Source organism: Ovis aries, chromosome 25, assembly GCF_016772045.2.
Source record: "Ovis aries strain OAR_USU_Benz2616 breed Rambouillet chromosome 25, ARS-UI_Ramb_v3.0, whole genome shotgun sequence".
In the NCBI taxonomy this organism is placed as follows: Eukaryota; Metazoa; Chordata; class Mammalia; order Artiodactyla; family Bovidae; genus Ovis; species Ovis aries.
The window spans coordinates 34,236,207-34,261,841 of NC_056078.1; the positions used below are offsets into that span (position 1 = coordinate 34,236,207).

The 25,635-nt window shown below is 50.6% G+C and overlaps 1 protein-coding gene across 4 annotated transcripts in view; it reads right to left on the minus strand.

Moving 5' to 3' along the window:
* Positions 1-4,418, minus strand: part of ZCCHC24 (zinc finger CCHC-type containing 24) — a 74,082-nt gene extending 69,664 nt beyond the window's left edge. For all 4 annotated transcript variants that reach the window (XM_027962300.3, XM_015104301.4, XM_027962298.3 and 1 more), the window contains exon 1: positions 3,952-4,418. In XM_027962300.3, coding sequence (XP_027818101.1) covers positions 3,952-4,197 — 246 coding nt within the window. In that variant the 5' untranslated portion in view covers positions 4,198-4,418. The remainder of the gene's footprint in view (positions 1-3,951) is intronic.
* Between the last annotated feature and the right edge of the window lie 21,217 nt (positions 4,419-25,635).

Consider the following 25,635-nt stretch of genomic DNA (forward strand, 5'->3'; position numbering starts at 1 on the left):
AGGCTGCTGGGAACAAACCTCAGCTCCTGAAGCCCATTCAACCCCAGTGAGGCAAACTCCCACCTTCATCAGACAGGTGGCTTTGTTCTACCCATCCATGCCAGTCAGGCAGCCCCTTGGCTCAGCAGCACCAAACGGAGAGCAAAAGTGATATATCCAAACCTTCAGAAGACTGCCAATCTCTAGGACCTCTTAAACCAGGACACTGCGGTTACCCCCTCAAAAGGTGTGTGTGGGAGCCTCGAGCCCTATCTGGTAAGCCTCATGAGACCCTTACTGCTGTTCTCAAATCTCCAGTGAGTCCAGAGAAGCAAAGAGGAGGGTGACCTTGGTGCTATGAAGATAGCACTAGGACCCAGGAGGGCATCTGGTTTAACAGCTGCAGGCAGAGCCTCCTACGGGTTGAAAATATATTGAAAATATATCCAACGAGGAAGAGGTCTGCTTTCATGGAGCATGCCCTGAACTTGAGGTATTCAGAAGAATGTCGGGTTGAAGAAAGGTTAGCAGGTTCTGTCCTGCAGGACTTCTCAGAGCCTTTACTGTGTTAGTGGGCAATGTGTGTCTCCAAGGGAAGGATACTAGGCTGTGTTCCCCAAATGTATTTGACTCCAAAGCCCTCCCCCGCAACCTCCACAAAGCATCAGTTGACAGCAGAGCCGCATCTTCAAGCCACATCTGGCCCTGGAGGAAGAGGAAAAGAAAACAGCTGCCCTAAACATCTGACCTGGAATGGGACAGCTCCGTCTCCCTAAGGGGGTGCAGGAGCTACCCAGGAGGGGCTCTTGGCATCACTCGGAGGTGCTTGAGCACTAATTCTCAACATGAGGGTAACTCTACTTGTCTGGAGGTGGAGTCCCACAGCCTCCACACTGCTGTGAATTTAAATTCCCAAACAAAACCTAGTGCTACGAAGATAGCACTAGCAAGATAGCAGGGAAGACCCCCACTCTCATGCCACCTCTAAGACTACCTCTAAGACCTGCATTCCTTGGGTACCAGAGAAAGAGAGGAAGGGTATAGCCAAGGGCCTCACAAATTTCCCTCCAAAGACATACATTAATAGTTGTTGCCACAGATCGGGGGTTGAAACAGGGGCTCGTTCACAGGGTCTAGTTTCTATGCCCAGAGGCCTTTTTAAAAACCTCACCAAGTACCCGTGTGTGCTTTGGCCTGGCAGGCTTACCACACACTAAGAAGCCAAGAAAACCCCCACAAGCGACCAGTCACCCCCTGGTGCCAGTTTCTGCACTTGCCCATGAACTCCACCATCTCCCTCTCTGCTCGCAGGGCCAGCGTTCCACTCAGAACCCTTGGCTTATCTTCAGCTTCCAGAGCGGAGGTTCTAGGGGCACAATGGGCTTCTGTGCCCCCATGTCCTCAGCCCCCACCCCCACCCAAACCCCAGCTGCATTCATGGTGTTCTGCTATTGTGGTGGGAGCAGCCTGGGGGTGGTGCAGGAGGGGGTGGGCTCCTGGCACAGGGACCGGCGCAGACAGGCCGTGGTCAGTGGTCAGCATGCAAGTCACATCCGCAGGCGCTGCCACCGGGCCTGCCAGGCTCTGCATGGAATGGCAACGCTCCTGGGGCCCTGGGGCCCTTCGCAGAGTCCCTGCAGGCCCACACACAACTTGCTTCCTGTCGGACAAGCCCCTTGGTGGCATTCAGGTGGGGGGTATTTTTTCTTGCCTTCTCAACCAGTTGCTATTTTGGAGCCATATTAGGTCACCAGCTAAGCCCTGGATGCAGGAAAGGCCTGTCCCTAGAAGCACAGCTGGGGCTTCAAGAGGGTTTAGGAGGCGAAACTGGTAGGGGGGAGGTGGTGAGAGCGGGTGAGTCTGAAGCCAAGAGACTCTTCCGGAAGTCAGCAGGCACAGCCTTCCAGCCCCTGCATGGAAGCCACTGGCCCATGAGCATAGAAGAAGCCCCTCCTTACTCTCCCAACTCAGCCTGTCTGTAGGCGCATTCTCTCCTGCACAGCTCTCAAATCCCACACATATCACCCTGGAGGACAGCAGAGACTACAAGTTACAGATAGGTAAACTGAGGCCCCGATAGAGATGAGGGTTCTTCCAAAGTCAGATCATGAGAGAGTTTTTTCCACCATTGCTCTAGATAACTTTTACCAGTTCCTCCTACACTGGCCCTAGCAAAGGAATGTGCCCCTTCAGTGGGGACACCGAGGTAAGCAGCTAGCACAGGCTGCTTAGGGACCCCCACTTGATCTGTGAACCATGGTCTCCCTTCTGCCTTTGGGCTCCTACAGGATCCCCATGAAATCACCCACCATTCACACGATATCATCTTATCTGTCTTCTAATCTGGGGCCCCCATGGGACTCTGGTGGAATCCCCAGGGGGCCACACGGAGCTCAGAAATGTTTGGTAAGAGAGCAAACAACTGACAAGACCCAGGCACTGTCCTCCAAAGCCCCTGGTCACAGAAGCCAGTTCCCCGAAGAGAAGGCAAAGTCCCTTGTAAGAAAGAAAGATTTCCAGCCAAGAACAATTCCTCAGGTGGAGAGAGTGCTTTACAGTTTACAAAGAGTTCTGGAATATGAATGCTGTCGCCTGGCACCAAAGGGTGCTTTCTAGATTCATCTCCCCCAGCTATGCCTGACAGTCCAATACAGGTCAACCATCCCTTCTTTCTGCTGGCCTGCCGTTGGCCCATCTCTAGGCCTCAGGCCAGCAATTCACATGGCCACGTCTTCCCTAGTCAATAATGGCAGAGGCAAACACATTATGGGGTCACAAAGGGCGACCCTCTGTCTTTCCCACATCACCAGCACTCTGGTGTATACACAGGTCTTCTCCCGCAAACTGGTAAGGGACTCTGACTCTCCTGAAGCTAACCCGTGTGCCCCGGTCTAGAAGGCAAGTGCCCCTCCCGTGGGTCCTCTTACCGGGCCCCTCCCTCTGCACTTTTGCAGAGAGAGCTGCCAGAAGCAGAGCGAGGGAAGGCCACAGAGGGTGTCTGCGGTTCTCACATGAGGCAGGAGTAAGTGGGAGCGGGGCCCAGGAGGAATTCAGCTGAAGGGAGAGAGGATGGTATCCAGGAAGGCTCTGAAGAGCTCTCCAAGGGGCTGGGAGGTCCTGGCAATCTGGGTATTTATCTAGCTGGGGAAAGATGCAGTCTGGGTATTTATCTAGCTGCCCGTCTGACTTTGTAACTGAATCCCTCCAACAGGCAGACTTTGCAACGGCAGCCGGCCCAGGTTTCTGGAGAAGGCACTGGGCAGCTGGAACCTCTCCCCCTATCGAGCCCCCTCCCAGGAGCTCAAGAGATTTCCCTTTCATTTCCTTCCAGGCTGGAAGGGCGGGGGACAGCACAGTCTGTGGGGTCAAGCCCTCAAAAACCACTTCCTATGTGGCTGGGGGAGGGCGAGTGGCTGAAGAGTTTATCTGGGGGTCCCCGCGTGAGAACAGCAGAAAAATTCTGCGAGTGAGTTGCTCTCCAGAGTGCCCTTCAGGTCGGGAACCACCGAAGTCGGAGGAGAAAAGATTTCAGGGCCCTCCGAAGGAACTCGGAGCAAATCCACACTCTCCGTCCCAGCGAGCGGTGGCCAAGAGGGGGATGGGGTTGGGCGTGGGAAGGACACTTGGATGGGGCTCCCCGCACAAGCCGCGCCCCGGCTGTCTGGAGACAATCCGGAACCCACCCACCCGGTCGGGCTCCCCAGCCCCCTTGGAGCAGGGCGCCCCAGGCTGGAGAGAGGGAAGGAGGGCTCCACCCGCCCCAGAGCTACTCCGGGCCGGGCTCAGCGGGGAGGTGACGCGCTCCCGGCGCCCCGGGGACTTCGGGAGGCGAGTTTGGCAGAGCTGAGCGAAGTCAAGCCAAGCAGGGCCGGGCAATACGGAGCCGGGCCGGGGCCAAGCCAGGAAGAGCTGGGCAGATAGGAAAAGGCCTTGCGCGGTCGCCGGAGGGCGGGGGCGCGCGGGGGCACCCACCTCTCCGCGCTGCAGCTGGAAGAAGCTGTTGAGATAGCTGGAGTGCAGGGGCGAGCCCAGCTGTTCTGGGCGGCCCTTGCCGAAGGCCAGCTCTGGGGGCGCGGCGCCGGCGGGCGGCTCTGGCCGGAAGGCATCGAAGGCGCTCGCCTGGTGCGTGTCCTGCAGCGACAGGTAGACCCAGTTGAGCAGCTGGGTCGGCTGGTACACCGAGGCGGCGCTCGTGTCGATGGCCGACAGCAGGCTCATTTTGCGGCGGCGGTGCCGGCTCCCCGCCCCCCACCCCGGCCGCCCGCTCGCGCCCCCCCCTCCAGCGGAGGGGCGGGCACCGGGGAGCCTGCGCCCACTGCCGCCGCCTGAGCCCGGACGGCGATCGCCTGCACCCCGCGCTCAGCCCGCAGCCGCCGCCGCCGCCTCCCCCCAACTGCAGCAGCAACGCGCGCGGGCGGAGGAAGGAGGCAGCGAAAGTTGGGCAGGAAACTTTTGGGCCCGCCCCCTCCGAGCCGCCCGCCCCGCCCCGCCCCGCGATCCGCTATCTGCCTCTGGGCTGACCCCTTCAGCGGCCGCTCCTGGGGTGGGGTTCTATGAGGCCCCGCCCCTTGTGGAACCATCCTCGCCTTCCATTGGCTGTATGATTGAATATAGAGTAGCAGGGGCGGGGTGAGAGGAAAGGGAGCTCATCTACATAGGTAGCACGGGGAGGGTCCGCCCATGGGCGGCCCCCTTGCAGTCCCCGCCCTCTGTGCGCGGCCGGCCCAGCTCCCCAGCTCCGCAGGAGCTCTCTGCTCCCCGGGCCTGATCTGTCCAGGCTCTCTCTGCTTTCGGCTCACTGCTGTCTCTCTTTCCAACTCCTTTACAATGATTTCATTTTCACTTGTTTTTTCCCCCTATTTTCTTAGCTTCCACATACTCTTCTTTCTCTCAGACTAACATCTCCTGTGTCCATCGTCTGTCTGTCGTCTTTCTTGGCGGATCTGTTTCAGTCTCGTCTTTTCTACTTTCGTCTAGTCTGGTGTGTCTCTGCCTCTCCCCTTACCCTCTCAGACCCAGACACACGTGCGCGCGCACAGACACACACATACTCACACACACATCTCCCTCCCTCCTCTCGCTATCACCAAAGGACCCTCCCCCTCCCACTTAATTCCTTCCATCTGCAGAATCGTTTTTCGGGTCTGCTTAGCCAAGGGGGGCCTGGGTTCCTGCCCCAGGAAGGACTCCCCGCCCCCTTCCCTCGCCTTCCTCCTCCCCCTCAACCCTGTCTCTTCTCCTATTTCTGCTCTGTGGCCGCCTCACTTCTTGCACTTTTCCTCCGCCCAAACCCCCGGTCCCAGCCCACCCCAATGCCTCTGTGGGTCGCCAGGACTCTAGATGAGTTTGGGGAACTGAGGAAGACATCTGTCACTCTGCTCCCCAGGGCAGCCCAGCTAGTTCAAGTATGCCGCGGGGTGGCGGCCAGGGGCGGTGGTGGGGGGGTGGGTCCACAACCATCCCTCGTCTCGCCCCGCCCGACACACTCTGAAGCCCCGAGGCCTTCACCCTCTCAGATTTAGGTAATCTTCCGGCGCCTGCGCTGCGCCAGCGCCAGGAACCTAGCGACAAGGCGCCTAGAGGGGGACGCTAGTCACCTCTCCAACCTCCAGTGGTTCTGGAGCCATTCAGCCTGGGGTTCAAGTGTCAGCTTGGCCACCTTCCAGATGAGTGGCCTTGGCGTTGCGCCTAACCTGTGCTGATGAACCTCTCTCTTCTGTAAGATGGGGAGGGTCACTGTCCTACCTCTAGGGATATTTGCGAACTTACCAGTTTGAGCTTGAAAATCAGAAGATATTCCATGAAGCTCAGCTCTCTGCTACCCCCTCCAACAGGTTTTCTCCCACCACCTGCATGGGCACACATCTGTGGATGCTTGGAAGTGAAAGGACTTCAGTGGTGATCAAATGCCACTCTTCCCAACCATGTCACCAACCAAGAACCCCTTGGATTTTTTTTTTTTTTTTGTCTCATTTGATTATGTTTTCAAAGATTTTGTCTATCAGTTCGGGGTTATTAATACAAATGATAGCACACATGCCAATCAATATTTTTCATCATCAGAGACACATATATATAGTACCCTTTATATTTTAAACCTATTCCTTGAAAGAGAAAGTACACATTTGTTGGGAATAAATGTTATAACCACTTACTTTTGGAAACATTTGGGGTCATCTCTGGAACTGTGGTGTTGGAGAAGACTCTTGAGAGTCCCTTGGACTGCAAGGAGATCCAACCAGTCCATTCTGAAGGAGATCAGCCCTGGGATTTCTTTGGAAGGAATGATACTAAAGCTGAAACTCCAGTACTTTGGCCACCTCATGTGAAGACCCGACTCATTGGAAAAGACTCTGATGCCAGGAGGGATTGGAGGCAGGAGGAGAAGGGGACAACAGAGGATGAGATGGCTGGATGGCATCACTGACTCGATGGACGTGAGTGTGAGTGAACTCCGGGAGTTGGTGATGGACAGGGAGGCCTGGCGTGCTGATGTTCATGGGGTCGCAAAGAGTTGGACACAACTGAGCGACTGAACTGAACTGAACTGAACTGGAACTCTGATACTATCTTTAAGGTTCCAAGGGGAGGGGCTGGATAGGATTTGTAGCCACCGATCTAAACTCTCCCTAAGTTTTACAGAGAAAATTGCTAGTCAGAGAGGGGACATCTTCCAATTGTACATCTTCCAGTTCCAAAAGCAGGCAGTTGGGGAGCCTAAAGGAGACCCCAGGGTTCCCAGCACTAGCCCAGAACTCTGTCTCCACCCACCACTCTTCTTCTGGTCAAGGATAGTCCTGTTATCTTGAAGTGCATATTTTTTCCCTAGTATGGGTTGCAAATTCAAATTGCCTTAGAGACCAGGCAGGTACCAGGCAATAAACAGGTAATGATGGGGCATGTGGAGAACCAAAGTACTAGCCACACAAAACCCTACTGCTGTGGTTCTCAGCCTCAGAGAGACTTTGAGTCTCAGGCACCTGGTCTGGGATCCCCTGTGCCTGAGAATGATGTGATGCTGCAAGGGTTACTGGTCCTGCCTGGTGACCACACTGAGGGCCTCTGCCCTCTCCACCACCACCCCCCACTCCATAGTTCCTACCCAGGGCCTGTACGTAGATAGAAGATGATCCAAAAATGTTTGCTAGGTCAATGGTTGGATGGAGGGATTATAGGAGCCAGATTATGCTCCCCTTTGAAGCCTGAATGGCTTCTTTGCTTTGTACTTTTCTCCCTCCCCTTGCCCACAACACACCTGCTCAACACGTGGGCTCTGTACCCAGTCAGTGATCAATAAATTTGAGCAACTGACAGGCAGTTTGCCTGGATAGCAGCTGACTGGGCCCCTCATATCCCCAAGACAACCCTTCCCATGGGATGGAGGGTGATGGGTAAGAGCGACAAGATAAGTATCAGAGGCCTAGGTCCCAAGATAAGAAGACTGGTCCAAGCCCAAACTCGGTGCTTCCCCAGCCCCCATCATGTACACATTAGGAAGCCTTGCATTCAAAATGTCAGAGGGGACTTCCCTGGTGGTGCGGTGGATAAGAATCTGCCTGCCAGTGCAGGGGACATGGGTTCGACCCCTGGTCTGGGAAGATCCCACATGCTGAGGAGCAACTAAACCCGTGAGCCGCGACTACTGAAGTCCACGCACCTCAGAGCCTGTGCTCTGCAGAGAGAGGCCACCACAGTGAGAAGCCTGAGCACCACAGAGAAGAATAGCCCTGCTTGCAGTGACTAGAAAAAGCCCACGCAAAGCAGCAAAGACCCGGCACAGCCAAACTAAAATAAATAACTTAAAAAAAAAAAGTCAGAGGTCCTATCTCAAGCCTTCAGGTTACACAGAAGGAAGCACCCTGACCCAGAGAAGGAAAGGGACTGGCCCAGGGTCACCCAGGAAGCCTGAGGGCTGAGCCACCTGCTCCTAATCCAGTCCACATCTAACTCTCTTCTTTGGCCCTGGTCCGGTAGTCTCCTGCATGCCCGCTCTAGCCCCTACACTGTCCTCAGGACCACAGGGAACTCTCAGATGAGGGTTGGATCCATGTCCCATTCCCTCTCTGGTGACTCCATCCACCCTGTGGTCTCCAGGATGAGACAACAGAGAGAAGACAGGATTTGGAGGAAAGAAACCTGGCTGAGTGGCTTTGGGCAAGTCTCTGTCCACTCTGTAAACCTCAATTTTCTCAGTTAGTGCTTGACAGGGTCAAACGAAGAGGCAAACAGGAAGGTGCTTTGCTAGCTGGAAATAAGCAATCATGTGGGAAGGAAGTGTGGTATTAATAATTTCAATAAGAGTGATATTCAACTTTCCTGGCATGGTGTTTGGAGGAGGAGGACCCATGTAGGGAAGTGTCTGCCCCTAAAGTTGCCCAGGCAACAGATTTGATAGTCCTTGGTGGCATTTCAAACCAAGAGCTTTGGGCTCTGAGCAGGAGAAACTTTGGACAGAAGAGCAAGCAAGGATCTGGGGCGGGTGTCTTGGGCAGGGGAAGGGGAAGAGAGATGGGAATCAGCCTTTAATTTGGGCTTGAAAGGCTGGCAGAGATGAACAGAGGAAGAAGAAGGGACTTCACAGTCCTGTGCAAATTGATGCTGCTTATGTCAGTAGAAAACATCTCGTGGTGATTTGTAATGCAAAGAAACCCCTAACCCTCTTGAACCCACCTGCACTCCATGTGTCAGGAATTAAACAGCTGATACACACCGGGAAGGCTGACGTTTGCCTTTCCTCTGGGCCGGGGCTGTGCACTGGGCTCCTTTGGGCTGTGTGTTGACACAGAAGGTGTCAGTTTACAGCAGTGATAGCAAAATGGCAAATACTCTCCCTGCACACTCCACTGCCCCATCCCCCACTGAGGGCAGAAGTTACTTCGTGCAGCACTCCTTCCCAGACAGGGCTCCAGGCTCCATCTCCGCACAGCACTCTGGATTTGCCGCCAAGAGTGGAGCTGGTCCACAAGATGAAAACTATTTGCTATCCCTGATGCAAATCCACAATCCCAAAGAACCCTCTGACATATATGGGGACTTTGTGCAGAATTAGAAAGAGGCTGCCCTCAATTCCAGTGGGCTCAAATCTTGTATACAAGTCACTTTTGTACAGACACACAAAAGGTAATCCTTCTTCCCATGGATGCAGCTCCCTTGTTGCCAGGGCCCAAGACTTGGTAAATGCCAGCTAGAGTTTGGTGCCCACCAATCCCAGATATGGTTATGCAGTTTCTCTGATGAGAAAACCAGAGGGGCAGCCTCATCACTCCAGGCCCTGCTTACAAACTTGTCCAGAAGGGAACCATACAAAGTGGGCAGAGCCGTGAACCTTAAACTCAGCTGGCCATTGCACACAGGTTCAGAGCTGTGCAATAGTGCCAGAGCCTTTGGAGTCCACCCCGTTCCCCACTGTGTGACAGTGGAAAGCTGAATATCCTCTCTTCACGTGTAAAATCTTTCCACTTCTTGAATTCCAAGACACAGGAAGGACTTGGACACCTGATGGCGCTGGCCCTTGGAAGGCCCTCAGTGCTTGCCCAGTTTCAAGGCTAGATTCTGTGAAATGGATGTGAGGGGCACCAGCTTGGATACCTCCAAGGGTTCTCAGCCCAGCCCTCCGGACGTGACCTAGGGCAAGATGACAAAAGCCCCTTCACCTCTGATCCCAGAAGTCACAGGGACAGCCCTAGCAGACCCTGCGCTCCCCAAAGAACGGCCTTCAAAAGAATGATGGGGCAGAGATGGGGCCTTCCACACAGGGACTGTGGCAGCAGCGACTTTCCTCCCCTCCTTCTAATTTCCCATCCACTTTTCTTTCAACAAAACAGCCATATAAATTTTACCAATAGTCTCAACCACCTCAACCCCATGGAGAGACCCCAGACCTTCAGGATTGGAAAGAAGATGCTTGGTGACTGTGAATCAGTGATGGGAATGTGTGGGGCACAAAGGGCTCCGGAATTTGTGTGTATTTAGGCTTGTGGGGCATCTGTTTGGAAGATGGGGACTGACACTCACCCAGCGTTGAGTGTGCAGAACTGTGTACATATATTGGGGAATCAAAGGAGGGAAGGGAAACTGGTTAATGGAGACTTTGGGAGTGGCTGAAATGGCCCTTCCAGTGACCCTTGGCCTTCCTTGCCTCCTCAGAATCTTTCCATGGCTGCCCAATGGATAAAGTCCAAACATCCACTGGGCATGACATTCAAGGCCCTTTTGATCTCTGATTGTTGACCACCTTTCTACTTTAACTGCTGTTACAGGGGACTTCTCTGATAGTCCAGTGGTTAAAAATCCTCCTTGCAATGTAGGGGACATGGGTTCGATCCCTGGTCCAGAGGATCCCACATGCCTCGGAGCAACTAAGCCCACGAGCCACAACTAGAGAGCCAGTATGATGCAACAAGGACTTGACACAGCCAAATTTAAAAAAAAGAATTGCTCTTACAGTCTACCCTTCAACCCCTACACCACATGTGCCTTGCCTTCCAATAAAGTGAAAACACTGGCCTTTCCCCACTCACGAGAGGCCTTCTTGGCCTCCACGCTTTTGCACATGCTGTTCTCCTACCAGCAAGAGCCCCCTCTTTCAGTTCTCCCAGAAGGCTACTCTTACCCTTCAAGATCCAACTGAAAAAATGACTTTCCCAAAGAAGACTTTAGTAATCACAACCCCCAGCTCCACTGTCACCCAGTAGATATTTTTTCTTTTACTCTTAACTCCAGTGGCTCAGTGGTAAAGAATCTGCCTGCAATGCAGGAGACTCGGGCTCGATTCCTGGGTCAGGAAGATGCCCTGGAGGAAGGCGTGGCAATCCACTCCAGTATTCTTGCCTGGAGAATCCCCTGGAGAGAGGAGCCTGGCAGGCTACATATAGTCCATAGGATCGCAAAGAGTCACACATGACTGAATTGACTGGCCATGCACGCATCAGTGTTTGCATGGTATCATGATATCTGTAAAACTGTTATTTCCCCCTTCTCACTCCCTTCCACCCAGCACCGCTGCTGACTGGACTATGAGCTCCTCTGCCTGACACAGTGCTGGATCAGAGCACGTCCTCTGTTTACTTAAGGAATGAACGAATAAACTCAGAAAGGCTTTGTGGTTTGTAGACTCAGAGACAGGAGACTGTCAAATCTGGTCTGGAACGACTCAGAGGCTCAAAGGATTGCAGACATGCAGGGGGCTCTGGCAGGGAGAGTCCCCATTCTCTGAACATCCATGCCCTCCCTCCTTTTCCCAGCATCCTCTGCAATTGGGCTGGGCCCATGGGACTCGTTCTCAGTGACAGGGAGGTGAGAAGAAGCAGTGTGTCTCTGGTGAGGCAGCAAGCGTTGTTGGGGCTTCTCCACATTTTCTCTCTCCCATTTTGCTGGTGGAGAGTGAAAAATTCCAAGGCAGAAAAGGCCGGATACCTAAGTCAGCATTTCAGGAGAGCTGACAAGGAGGGCCTCTTAGACTGTAGTGGGAACTGGAACGAAACTCTCGTGTTCAGCTTCTGAGATGGAGGTGGAGGTGAGAGGATTCTTTGTTACAGCAACAGAACTTGCTCTGCTGCTAAGTCACTTCAGTCATGTCTGTCCGACTGTGTGCGACCCCATAGATGGCAGCCCACCAGGCTCCCCGTCCCTGGGATTCTCCAGGCAAGAACACTGGAGTGGGCTGCCATTTCCTTCTCCAATGCATGAAAGTGAAAAGTGAAAGTGAAGCTGCTCAGTCGTGTCCGACTCTTAGCGACCTCATGGACTGCAGCCTACTAGGCTTCTCCGTCCATGGGATTTTCCAGGCAAGAGTACTGGAGTGGGGTGCCATTGCCTTCTCCGAACTTGCTCTAGCCCTGCTAATTGTTGTTGTTGTTTTACTCACTGAGTGTCTGACTCCTTCATCCCCATGGACTGCAGCCCACCAGGCTCCCCCTGTCCATGGGATTTCCCCGGCAAGGATATTGGAGTGGGTAGCCACTTCCTTCTCCAGGGGATCTTCCTGACCCAGGGATCAAACTCTTGTCTCCTGCGTTGGCAGGGTGAGTTCTTTACCACTGAGCTACTAGGGAAGCCAACTCAGCAAATGGTGGGGGCGCAAAGATGATATGGCCCCCAAACCTCATTTTATTGATATGAAAACTGCCACTTAAGGAGTTTCCTGTGTGGTCCAGTGGTTAGGGCTTGTGCTTTACTGCCATGGACCCAGGTTCAATCCCTGGTCAAGGAACTAAGATTCCACAAGCCTCGTACAAGCTGTATGTGTGGCCAAAATACACACACACACACACACACACACACACACAAGAAATATGAACTTCTCTGCTAGTCCAGTGGCTAAAACACCACATTTCCAATGCAAGGGGCGTGGGTTTTATCCCTGCTCTGAGTACTAAGATCCCATATGCCACACAGTGTGGCCAAAAAAAAAGAAAACTGCCACCTAGAAGAGGAAAATCACGTGGCTTCTGGTTCTGTGATTTTTGAACTGTTGCCCTGAGGACTACCTGGTAAAAGTAGCCAAGTCTTCTGATCTGCAATGCCAACCTTCCCCCTCCTCCTCGGCCTGGGCAGCAGAAGGCATGAACCATGATCCTCGCTCTGCAGTTTTATTTTATTATTTGTTTATTAATATAAGTCTCTATGAACAAGTCAGTCAAAGCAAAAACTCAGACCTTGACAATACCTTATATCTACCTATGAGGCTAACCCTTAGCCAATCTCCGAGGTCTCCCCAGCCTCCAGAATCATTCCCTTGCTTTCCTATTTTTAGAGTTTTGTCTCATATTTGTACACATATTCTAAAAATGTATACATTTGACTTGTTTAACTTTTTAAAGAGTATCACACTGTGAAATCTTTGACTTATTTCACTTGTATAGTACTGCTAAACTGCAATCTTATTGAGAAATGCCGGCATCACCCTTCGTTCCAATGGCTGTAATTCTATTTCACTGTGTGACTACAGCACAGCCTCCTCAGCCGTGCTCTGTTGATGGCTCTTGCAACAGTGCAGCTGGGGCTTTTCCTGACCTATGTTTGCAAGAGTATTTCTGGAGTATCTGCATTTGCTGCACTGTAAGATCCATCAATGTTCACCTTTGCAAGATACAGCTAACTGTTGTCCAGCAGAAGAGGTCCCATGGGTCCACACCCTTCCCAACTCTTGATTTTAGACTTTTTTAGTTTTACAAAGTATGTGCAGTTCTCTTGACACTGTGGTAGGCTCCCTGACCTCCCTGACCTCAATTTCCAAATCCTCTGAAAGGAGGTGATATTCTCAGTGCCTATACGGCTGGCTGCCAAGGGCTTCCCAGGTGGTGTTAGTGGTAAAGAACTCGCCTACCAATGCAAGAGACGTAAGAGACACAGTTTCGGTCCCTGGGTTGGGAAGATTCCCTGGAGGAGGGCATGGCAACCCACTCCAGTATTCTCGCCTGGAAAATCCCATGGACTGAGGAGCCTGGTGGGCTACAGTCCACAGGGACACGAAGAGTTGGACATGACTAAAACAACTTAGCACGCACACACACACGTGTGGCTCCCAAAGTGAAGCCGACAGGGAAAGTGGGTGCTGTTCACGCAGGTCACAGGAAGCCAGGGAGCAGGAAGGCTGGCCTTGCTCTGCTGTGGTCTGCACAGCGAGGGACAGGCAGCTAGCTACTCCCTCCCAAGTCTCCTGCCCATTCTCTCCATTTCAAAATACAAGAGGCTGAGACTCAGCGTGTGCACAGCATGCTGGGATGCGGAAAGTAGGAGCGGGCAGACCCTGAGAGCTCAGAGCTGGGAAAGGATTCCAGGTCCACCCAGATTAGCCAACTCATCCAACCCACACTTAGGGGGTTTTCCTGTTGGCTCATGAAGTGATATTAAGTCAGGGGTATTGTTCTCCCTGGTCTCTGCCATTGATAAAACAGAGAAAAACAACTCCCATGATACTGACGCCGCCAGTCCTTCCTGCCCCTTGCCTTCCTGGTTGGAGCCCTTTCTCCTGTGCTCCTTCCTCTCTCTCCTCCCAGAGACTGTGATCCAAGCCAAGATGCCTTGTGGGCTGATGAGCAGGGGGTGGGCTCAGAGCCCACCTTCCGTACCTCTTCTAACCTTGGACCTTCGGATTGCCAGAGGCTCCTAGGCAGTGGCGTGCAGGAATTGGCTTACATTGGCTCACCAGAGAAAACTGCTCAATGTTTCCAGATTCTGTAAGCCTGTTGTTAAACACAGTCATTATTAAAAATTAAATTCTATAGTATTACAATTAAATAACTTATAATAAAAGCACAGGTAATGACATCACATCCTAATTATTTCATCACCTTCTGCTATTATTAAAAACACTACACAAAATACTGTTTTGTGACACTTTTGTTCCATTCACAGAAAACATACACTTGTATACATACCTGGTGTACCTGATGGTGATAAAACATGTAGCTTTTTCTTTTTCCTTTTTTTGTAATAAGAACACTTCACATAAGATCTACTCTCTTGGCACATTTTTGAGTAAACAATACAGTATTGTTGACTATAGGCACTAAGCTGTACAGTACATCTCTAGGACATATCTTGTACCCCAGAAACTTAGTACCCTTTAACCCATACCCCTCCCAGCCCCTGGAACCCACCATTCCACTCTCTGCTTTAATGAATCTATGTTAGCTGCCTCTTGTAAGTGGTAGCACGTAGCATCTGTCCTCCCAAGTTTGGGTCATTTTACTTAGCACAATGTCCTCAGATGTATTTCTTAAGCCACTGTTTAACATCTATCAGCTGCTATTAGGCTGCTGCTGAAAATCCTCCAATAGCTTCCACCATACTCGGAAAAAGGCCAGAGGCCTGATCCTGTCCACAAGCCCTGCAGAATCTGCCCTCTCTCTCGCTTCACCCACAATCCTTCTGGCCGCTGGCCTTCTTGCTCTCCCATGACCCTCAGCTCCCTTGCCACTAAGGTCTTTGTGCTAGCTGTCTCCACTGCCTGGACTGCTCGGCTCCAAATGTTTACTTGGCTGCACAGACCATTCAGATTTCAACTCAAATGCTGCCTCACTATTCACCTACTTGTTCACTTATTGTGTGTCTCACCCGCTCTGTCCCCATTCCCACACGCACCAGGATATAAGACAAGAACTTTGCCCACGACACGGCATGCTACCTGGCACACATTAGGGCACCAGTTCATGTTGGTGAATGAATGCACTGATGCCAGCACATGGGGTCATCACTCCACGTCTAACAACTGGAAACTAGTTTGAAGTTCTCCCTAAGCTCGTCAGCAGAAAGTGAGACCCGAAAGATAAGAGATGCCATCAGGTTACTGAGGGAATGAGCAGGGTTATGCATCCCTGGGGTCCTGACACCACTGTCCTCTGCTGCCCTGGGCAATCCAGTCTGCAGCCAAAGGCTCTGTCCTAGAGCCTATCTCAGGTCTGGACCTGTAGTAATTCTGACTCTTCTGGACCTTTACCAGAGGGTTTGGCACCTTTATTCCTTTTTGTTTGATTGCTTTGTCTTGCTTTCTTCTATTTTATTTTTTCGGTATTTTATTTCATGTCATCACTTTCTAATAATGGTCCACAGTTCTTGTGTTCCAGTGAAGGCTAATGATTTACTAGTGGATCCTGAGCTTTGGTCATTTTTCTTCTCCCTGCCTCTCCCTTCCTCCTCACTGCTGGCTCTCGCAGGCCGATTCCCTTCCTGCTGTGCCCCACCTGTCCCCTTACTGGGAGGAAGATTCAATGCTCCCCAGGGCCTGCTGGGTGGATTTTAGGGCCTGCCTCATTCACCCTGCATGAGCTAGTGCCCTTCCCTAAGGCCCCTTCCTTTGTGGGCTCTGACTCTAGAATCTTAATGAAATTTCCCTGAACCTCAGTTTCCTTATCAGTGCTTTGGGCTTAAGGGTCTGTGCTATGCCTATGCGCCAGGGCTGAGAGGATCCAATTAAAGTTGTGAGCATCCTTTCTGGGCCCTAAGGTTCTATCTGATCTCAAGCATGTTTCTGTAGTTATGAGCAGGAAGTCTTTCTCACTTAGACCATTGGCCTTTCCATTCAGAGGCTGACTTGGCCAGTTTTGGGCCCTTTCTGCACACTGTCTGCCTCCTCTAACTGGCATGCTTCTCTCAGCCTGGCTCAGACCTGGCTCTGCCCTCCCAGCCTCCTGGGCCAATAACAGGGCTCTCTGATGCATACAGCTACTCAGACTTATTCTCCTTCCTCCTAGATTGCCAGACTTAGCAAAATAAATAACAAGCAAGCAAGGTTGCCCAGAATTTAATTTTTTTTTTGTCTAAGTATGTCCTGTGCAATATTTAGGACATCTTTTTTGTGTATGTGAAGTTGCTCAGTCATGTCCGACTCTTTGCGATCCCGTGGACTGTAGCCTACCAGGCTCCTCCATACATGGAATTTTCCAGGCAAGAGTACTGGAGCGGGTTGCCATTTCCTTTTTCAGGGGAATCTTCCTGATCCAGGTACTAAACCCAGGTCTCTCACGTTGCAGGCAGATGCTTTACCGTCTGAGCCACCAAGGAAGCAACTCAAAGAAATATTCGTTGTTTATCTGAAATTCAAATTTAACTCAGTATCCTCTTGTATCTTGGGCTTCCCTGGTAGCTCAGCTGGTAAAGAATCTGCCTGCAATGCAGGTGACCCCACTTCGATTCCTGGGTTGGGAAGATACCCTGGAGAAGGGATAGACTACCCACTCCAGTATTCTTGGGCTTTCCTGGTGGCTCAGACAGTAAAGAATTCCATCCACAATGCAGGAGACCTGGATTTGATCCCTGGGTTAGGAAGATCCCCTGGAGGAGGGCATGGCAACCCAGTCCAGTATTCTTGCCTGGAGAATCCTATGGACAGAGGCACCTGGCAAGCTACAGTCCTTGGGGTTGCAAAGACTGACATGACTAAGCAACTAAGCAAAGCACAGCACAGCATCCTTTTGTATCTTATCTGGCAACCTCACTTTAGGGGTTTCCTCAATTTGTCTTGGGTCAATAACCTAGATCACACTCTGCCTTGGTTCACTTTCTGAAAACAGGAAGCACAGTAGATAGCTCTCAAGAAAGTTATGAGACTAAAAGAAAAAAATGCTTCGGAAAGTCCCTCCAAAGTGTGACTTGTGTACAAGATTGAGAAAATCTCATTCTCAAGCTTAAAACACCCCACCAGGTCTGGAGGTGGGGCCTGTGTCCTCCACCCTCCCCAGCCAAGCTTCCCACCTGAGCTTACCCATCTCTGTAAAGCCCCCACTCAGGGATCTTCTTGGCACAAACCATGCCTCCACTCTGTCCTCATCTGTCTGAACGTCCCATCAGTCGCCATTGACATCTCACCAGGACACTGATTTTTTTCTCCATCCTGGGACCTGCCATCAACCCAAGAGGCTAAACACTGGGATGGCCCTATGTGTTGGTTTGCTCATGAAAGTCCAGGCTCTTATCCATCATTCCTATGTGGGACTGTAAATTAATAATACTCCTTTCACTTTCAAAAGTGGACAATAAATGATCTGTGACCCATCCCTACCCTGCCTTCTCAGCTCCCTGTCTGCCTCATCTCCAGGGACCGTCACACCCCACTGCACTGCTGTACCCATGCTTTCCCATATTCTGGCCATGCCACTAAAGCCTTCCTACATCTGACATGGAAAATGCAAGCATCTCTCTTTGACCATAACCCCTCTCCTTCTACACAGCTTCTCTTACTCTTTTTTTCTCTTTTCCCCCATCTGCCTTACATGTCTTGGTGCATCTTGTCAATCCCGCAGGTCAGCTTCCCACTGGTTCCATTGGCCTGGTATCTCACTCACCAGAAATTTTCCAGGGTAGATTCATCCATCATCAGCCTTCTCTGAACTGCCCTGGACTGTCAAAAGATGCTGGAGAACCTCACACGATCACACAATCTGAAGCCATAAATTCTCAATCAAAGATATTGCATCATTGAATACATGCTCCTGACAAGACGCTTTGGCAAGCAGATTACACTGGGGTGGGGAGGGGGGTGCCAGCAAGCAGGAGACTAGAGAGAAGCTGTTCGTTCACCAAGAGTTTACTAAGCACCTGCTCTGCGAGAGGCGCTGGAGATAAACCGTAAACAAAACATACGCAAATCTTTGCTCTCAGCAAACTAACAGTTTAGTGGAAGGATTTAGACAGTAGATAAGTGTATTAACCTGTGTTACACTAACAGAACCAATGGGAGATATATATGATCTATATGATCTGTATCTATAGCATATATATTTACATATAGAGAGAAGCTTATTGTAAGTAATCGACTCCTCTGGTTACGGAGACTGAAAAGTCCCCTAATCCATATGGCAACCCAGGAGAGTTGGTGGCCTAATTCTAGTCTAAATACAAAGATCTGAGAACAAACAGATCCTATGATTAAAGGTCTGGTCACAATCTGAGTCCGAAGGCAGGAAAAGACCAACGTTCCAGCTCAAAGATGGTCAGATGAGAGAGAGAATTCTTTCTAACTCCACCTTTTATACTACTGAAGCCTTCAACGGATTGGACAATCTTAATTCAAACGGTCATTTCATCCAAAACACCCTCACCGACACACCCAGAATACTGTTTGACCAAGTATCTGGGTGGGCTTCCCTGATAGCTCAGTTGGTAAAGATTCCACCTGCAATGCAGAAGACCCCAGTTGGATTCCTGGGTCACAAAGATCTGCTGGAGAAGGGATAGGCTACCCACTCCAGTATTCTGGGGCTTCCCTTGTGACTCAGCTGGTAAAGAGTCCACCTGCAATGCCGGAGACCTAGGTTCGATCCCTGGGTTGGGAAGATGATCCCCTGGAGAACGGAAAGGCTACCTACTCCAGTATTCTGGCCTGGAGAATTCCATGGACTGTATAGTCCATGGAGTCACAAAGAGTTGGAAAAGACTGAGAGACTTTCACTTTCAAGTATTTGGGCACAAAGTCAAATTGACCAAATAAACCATCACCATATGTAGGTAACTAAAACAGCATGTTAGAAAATGTAAGTACTAAGGAGAAAAAAACAAAGCAGGGAAGAAAGACAAGAAAAGTTAGCAGTTGTTTTTGATGGGGGGAATCAGGGTCAGCCTCTCTGAGGAGGCGACCAGTGAGGACATGAATAAAATGCGGAGGTAGAACTTTGGGATATTAGAAGGAAATGCATTCCAGGGAGAAGAATCACGAAGTTCAAAGGCTTCAAGGTGGGACTAGGGTGGCCACATTCAAGGGACACAGAGAGCAAGAGGAAGTATAGATAGCGATAAGGCTTAGAGAGGAAGTGGGGTCCCATTGCAGAGCCTTGAGGGTCATTGCAAGGATTGTGGCTTTTACTGGGTGTGACATGCAGAGGCACTGGAGGGTTCTAAGCGGAATGACAAGATCTGACTTTCACTAGAAGCAAGTGAGCATGGAAGCAGAGACACTGATTGGAAACCACCATAGTGATCCAGGCAAGAGACGATGGTGGCTCTTTCTAGGGCCTCTGAGCTTAGCAGGGATATTGGACTGTCAACTCAAACACCCACAGGCAGTGTGCTAGGCCCCGTGCTGAGGTCCTGGCCTGAGCACACAGTAGGAACCCTCTAGATGACTCCGGATCACAATGTGCTAGTGAGTTCTGCCAAAGTCCACAGCTGTGCGCAACCCAGAATCTGAGGCGGGTCAGCTGTAGTCCCCGTCCTCTGGCAGAGCATGCCGTGTTCAGGGCTGGCTTGCCGGGCGCAGCCTAGGAAGATTCCCAGATACAAGCTTCCCACCGGGGTCGGCTCCAGGTCGGCCGACCTAAAGCAGCTACAGCCCACGGAGATGCCCCTGCAGACCCCGGGCCGAGCCGCCACCCTCTGTGGGTCCCTGCGTCTGCCTGTCTCACCCTTGACTCCCCTTAGCCAGGGCTCACAGGGCTGGACACTTGATCTTGTCCAGGCAGCACAGTTTTCTCTCTTGCAGCGAGAGAGGCCCAGCCAACTCCCAGCCCCTACCATTGTCCCAGCACAAGCCCTGCCCTTGGTTTGGTGGAAAGCCAGGCTTATCGGAAACTCTGGCTCGGGTGAGCAGGCTCCAAGCAGGTCAGCCATTCCTGACTGTTCTGTCTGTTGGGTCCAGGAGTCTCCCCTTTCTCTGGAGCCTTCACATTAGTCCTCCTTAGAACCTGTAAAGGGGAAATGGATTTGTTCTGGAATATGAGGTTAGACTCCAGGGAGGACTCACTAATCCCTGGGTCACTATCATGATCATCATTAAAGCTTTAATTAATTGCACAGAGTGGACTTGTTTTTCAGAGTTGGTCACCACCCCAGGAATTTGTAATCTGAGACAGATAGACTTGTTCAAGATACGAGTGATAGAAAAGTCTTCACCAGTCTTATGCAGAATTCAGAACTCCACGGATGGACAGACTCTGAGATAAAGGCACTGAGTATATCTTAGATATGCCACCAAACATATAAGCAACAAAGGAAAAAAATAGTTAAATTGGACTTCATCAAAATTAAATCTTTTTGTGGTTGAAAGGGCACAAAATAAAAAAATTTTAATAGGTAATAAAGTAAAAGGGCAAAAAACAGAATGGGAGAAAATACTTGCAAGTCATATATCTGATAAAAAATTTGTACTCAGGATATATAAAGAACTATTACAACTCATTAATAAAACGACAACCCATTCTTTTAGAAATTCGGCAAGGGATCTGAATACATATTTCTCCAAAGAAGATATACAAATGGCCATTAAGCACATGAGAAGACATTCACTATCATTAGTTGTTTAGGTGCTAAGTCATGTCTGACTCTGCGACCTCGTGCCCGCTAAGCGCCTCTGTTCATGGGATTTCCCAGGCAAGAATACTGGACACATCCTTCTCTTGGGATCTTCCCAACCCAGGGATCAAAACTTCGTCTCCTGCATTAGCAGGCAGATTCTTTACTACTGAGCCAACAGGGAAGTCATTAGGGAAATGCAAATTAAATCCACAAGGAAATACCATTTTATAGCCACTAGGATGGCTACTTTTTTTTTTTTTTAAAGGAAAATAACAAATGTTGCTGAGGATATGGAGAAATTGGTGGTGGGAAAATACAATGGTGCAGCTGCTGGAGAAAACAGTGTCTCAAAAAATCAAATGTATTACCACGTGACCCAGAAATTCCACTCCTAAGTATATATTCCAAAGAGTTGAAAACAGGTACTTGAACAAATACTTGTGCACACAGGTTAACAGCGGCACTACTCGCAAGGGGCAAAAGTTAGAAACAACAGGGACTTCTGGTGGTCCGGTGGTTAAGACTCCAGGCTCCCGATGCAGGCTGCACAGGTTTGATCCCTTCCGGGGGAACTAACATACCTCCTGGCTCAGGAAAAAACAAAGGTGGAAACAACCAAAATGTCCCTCCACTGACGAAAGGGTAAATGAAAGGTGGTATTATTCAGCCATAAAAAAGAATGAAGTACTGATATATGCTATAACATAAACCTTGAAAACACTCTGCTAAGTGAAAAAAGTCAGACACAAAATAATTCATTTTGTAAGATTCCATTTTATATGAAATGTCCAGAAGACGAAATTCTATATATAGGGAGAGAGCAGTTTAGGGGTTGCCAAGGTCTGTGGGATCGCACAGAGTCGGACACAACTGAAGCGACTTCGCAGCCCCAGCAGCAGCAAGGGCTAGGGAGAAAGAGGGAAGAAGGAAGAATGGTTGCTAATGGGTATGGGATTTCTGTTGGTGGTGGTGAAAATGATCTGGAATAGAGCATGGTGATGGTTGCACAACTCTATGAATACACTAAGAAACACTGAATTGTATACTTTAAAAGGATGAATTTGTGTATGTGAATTACACCTCAATGTTTTAAAAAGACAGTGTAAACGCCCAGGCTCTGCGGGGCTGGGGGTAGGGCGTGGCGTTGCCGGGGGCGGGGTGGGGGTCGCTCTCCAGCGCCCCCTATGGGTGAACAGACTCTGGTTTGCTGCCTCCGTCTTGGTCTGAGTCGAGAGAGTGGACAGCTGGTGGCGTGGAGCAGGAGCCCTCTCCAAGTAGCCAGAGCCGAAAGGGGAAGGTTTGCCGGGCAGATGCGGGACTGGCTCGTGAGGCCTGAGGGCAGGCAATGAAGGGCTCAAGGAGTGGAAACAGGAAGGGAAAGTTGTCTGGAACCAAGGCAGCCTCTCTCCCCGCTTCCTTCCGGTCTGCTCCTTGCTCCTCTGCCCCACAAGTGGGGGGCGCTGCTCTCTGTCTCTATTTCTGTGCGAACCCTCATGACTGCCGGAGAAGGCTCTATCCCTGAAGAGCTCCACACCAGCTAGTAGCGGAGGCTGACACGCCATGCTCCAATTCTAGGAGACAATATGATTGGACCGAATCCAGCTTCTGGATTGATTCCCCCAGGTCATATTCACCCACAGTCTGATCACTTGAAGCTCAGAAGAGCCTCTGCTGGGGGTGGGACAGGCAGGTCTGCAGCTCCCTTTTCTCTTCTCTATGTGGGTCGGCTTTGTCCCCTTGCTACAAGCTGGTGTTTTCCGTGTGGCTGCCAGCAGCTCCACACCTCAGAGAAGGAAAGATTGGTCTGCTTCCAACCTGAAGATCCCAGAGAAGATTTCTGTCTAGTCCAGTTTAGGTCATGGGAGGGTCCTGAGGTCAGTGGAGACCCAGAGGATGGGCGAGAATTCAGCAAGGTGCTCCCTCCATAGATGTGTGAATGGGGTAGGGATGGCTTCCAGGAAGAGGGTGGGCTCCAGAATTACAGGATCTTCCTTAGGGTTTGTGAAAGTTGGAGGTGGGGAGAGGATAGGACCTCCTGCCTATCTGATCAATATGTCAGGGCACCTTAGAGGAAGGCAGGAGTTGAGGGGTCTTTCCGTGATGGAAGATTACCATCAGGTGCCTTGAAAGCTGTGATGTCACTAGAACAAGGCCTTAGGAACCATCTCAACAGATTCTGATAATCAGGGCAGCCTCTAGGGAAGCCTTCACCAATAAAGCACCCTAATACACGTGCCTGGTAAGAACCTAGCACATGCTCAGTACTTCCATATCCAAGAGCACCTCCACAAATGAGTTCCTCTCCTTGTTTTTTAGATAAGGGAAACCAAGGTTCTGAAAGGCAAAGTCTTACCCATCCCGGTGGAGGAGGGTTCACTGGAGGGTCTCCGACTCCATCTGAAACTCCGCACATTGTCCTGTCCTGCCTCACCCCTTGCAGACCTCTGGGATGGTGGGAGGGGTCACGGCTGGGGCTGGGTGTGGGGCCTGAATGTGTGCAGCCAGATGGGAGCAGCCCAGACCTCAGGAACTCCCATTACAGAACATGCAGCCATAGCTAGGCTGCTTGAAGCCCCCTGTGGGAGCCGCTGGGGCGGGAGGCAGGCGGAGTATTTGTGTGTCTGGGAGGTCACATCCTCCAAATAAACACATCTGTGAGCGAACTGGGGCACCTCCCTGTGACTGTGGCCATTTGTTTCTGAGCAGTAAACTGTGGCTGACCTGGAGACTGGCAGATGCTTCCAGGAAAGAATCTCGGCGGATGCTCTACCAGCTCCGAGATGCCTGCCCCCTGGGCCTCCCCTAGCCCCCGACTCCGGATGTGGGCCCTTCTGTGGTCACCAGCTCTGAGGTGACAGGCCTGGAAGTGGTCAGTTTGTTCTAGGGAAGTCCTGAGGGAAATGCTATCACTGTTTACATGTCCCTGTAGGGCTCAGCTTTAGGGCAGATGTGTCCTGCAAACCTCAGAGATGACAGAGAAAGGAAGATTCCCACCCGAAATGATGAGAGTCTTCTAGTGGTTGGAGATGTCTCTGGAACAAATGTGGGTCACTCTGAGATTGAGTGGGCTCCCTGTCGTTAGAGGTGTGCCAGTTAAGCCTGAATGTCTCTGTGGAGGACAGACCAGGAGTGGACTGCAGTCGCTTTGGTGGACTAGGCTAGGTGACTTTTAAAGTCCTCTTCCAGGCTGACTTCATGGTTTCTGTATGCCTCCTTTTCCAAGCTTTATTTTCATTCCATTTCTTTTGTTCTAGGAAATACTTCTGTGATGAATATTACCGGTTGCTTCTCAGCATCCTTCCCACTCTCCCAGCATTCCAGAACAGCTGCCATGCAGTTCTGATGAGACTGACCCCACCCCCGGCACAGGAGAGGCCCTGGTTGGCCTGAGCCAATCAGCATGACCCCATGCTGCCACAAGGATGGGTTGCTGGGCGGGCAGGAACTGAAGACAAACAGGAAAACTGACACAAATAAGAAAACACCAGGGCAGAGTATTCCCCAGACACAGGTTTTGGTTCAGGTGTGGGGTGGGCACGGGACCTCAGCAGGATAAACCGGAGTGCAGTCAAGGACTGTGACATGATGGCTGTGGGAAGGACTCCCTGTCCCCCGTGGGCATGGCTGAGGAAGCACACACACTGTAACAGGTACATTCTGTGCCCTCCCCGTGTTCACTGTCCCGTCTCCAGTTGGCAGCATTTGATTTCTTTTTTTTCCAGCCTGAGGCTTTTTCTGGCTGCTGGAGCCCACTCTGCCTGATCCTAGGAGAGTCCAGAAGTAGCTGGGCCACTTGGTGGGATAACTGTGGTGCAGGGTCATGCTTCCCAAAATTCCTCGGTGAGATTGCACTCTAGTTTTCCAAAGATAATTTTCTCAATAACTCTTTATGGACTGTTTGTCTTTTCTATCTCGGTTTCCCATTTTCCTATGAGTGTTTTGTGGGATATCGTCCCAAATATATTGCTTATTCTCACATCCTCATCCCAGGATCTGGGGCAGGAGGTGGAGCTCTAGATGAAGGCAGCTAGATTGTTGCTGACAGCCATCCCAAGGCTACATGGGAACCAGGGTTAGGCTGAGACCAAGACATGGGAGAAGGCAACACGGGACAGTGAAAAGTGGGACCTTGGGGACATTGATAAGCTGCTGGATCCACCAGTGCTTGAAGTCTGCCTTCCTTCTAGACATTGCATTTTTGTGATCAAATTCCCTTTCTAGTTTAGTCAATTGGCTGCAGTTGATTTTCCGCTACTTGCAACCAAAAGCATAGAGAGTGATGTGATTCACAACGTGCAGAACCTGAAGCATAGCCTTGCATTTGGGGTGATAGGCAGTGAAGGTTTGGTAGTGAGACAGGGAGAGGTAGCCTGCTATGGGAGACAGAGGAGATGGAAATAGTTAAACTTGAAGATCTGCCACTTAGCATTCTACTGGATCAAACACTGACTTTCCCTCTCTAAGGCACAGTTTTCTTATCCATAAAATGAGTGATGTTCCCAGTCTCTCAGGGTTGTGAGTTTTGAAAAAAAAAAAAAAAAAAACAACAAAACACTTGAAAAATAACTAGCCTGTAGCAAATGGTCAATAAATGATAGTTATCATTGATAATAGAAGGAAAAGAAGAAGGATAAAGAGAGAAAGAGAATTTATTTTGTGCCTAGTTAACAGAAATTCAGAATTAGACAGGGGAATAGGAAATGGTCCAGGCTGATTGGAGAGGTACTATTTTGGGAGGCAAGGAGTAGCTGACAGCACTTTCTCAGCATCAGGCACTGTTCTGAGCCCTTTTCACTTAGAAATTCATTCAGCCTTATTCAAAACTCCATGAAGCACATACTATTATTACCATCACTCACCACTTTACAGAGAAGGAAACTGAGGCACAGAGAGGTTGAGTAACTTTCCCAAGGTCACACAGTATGT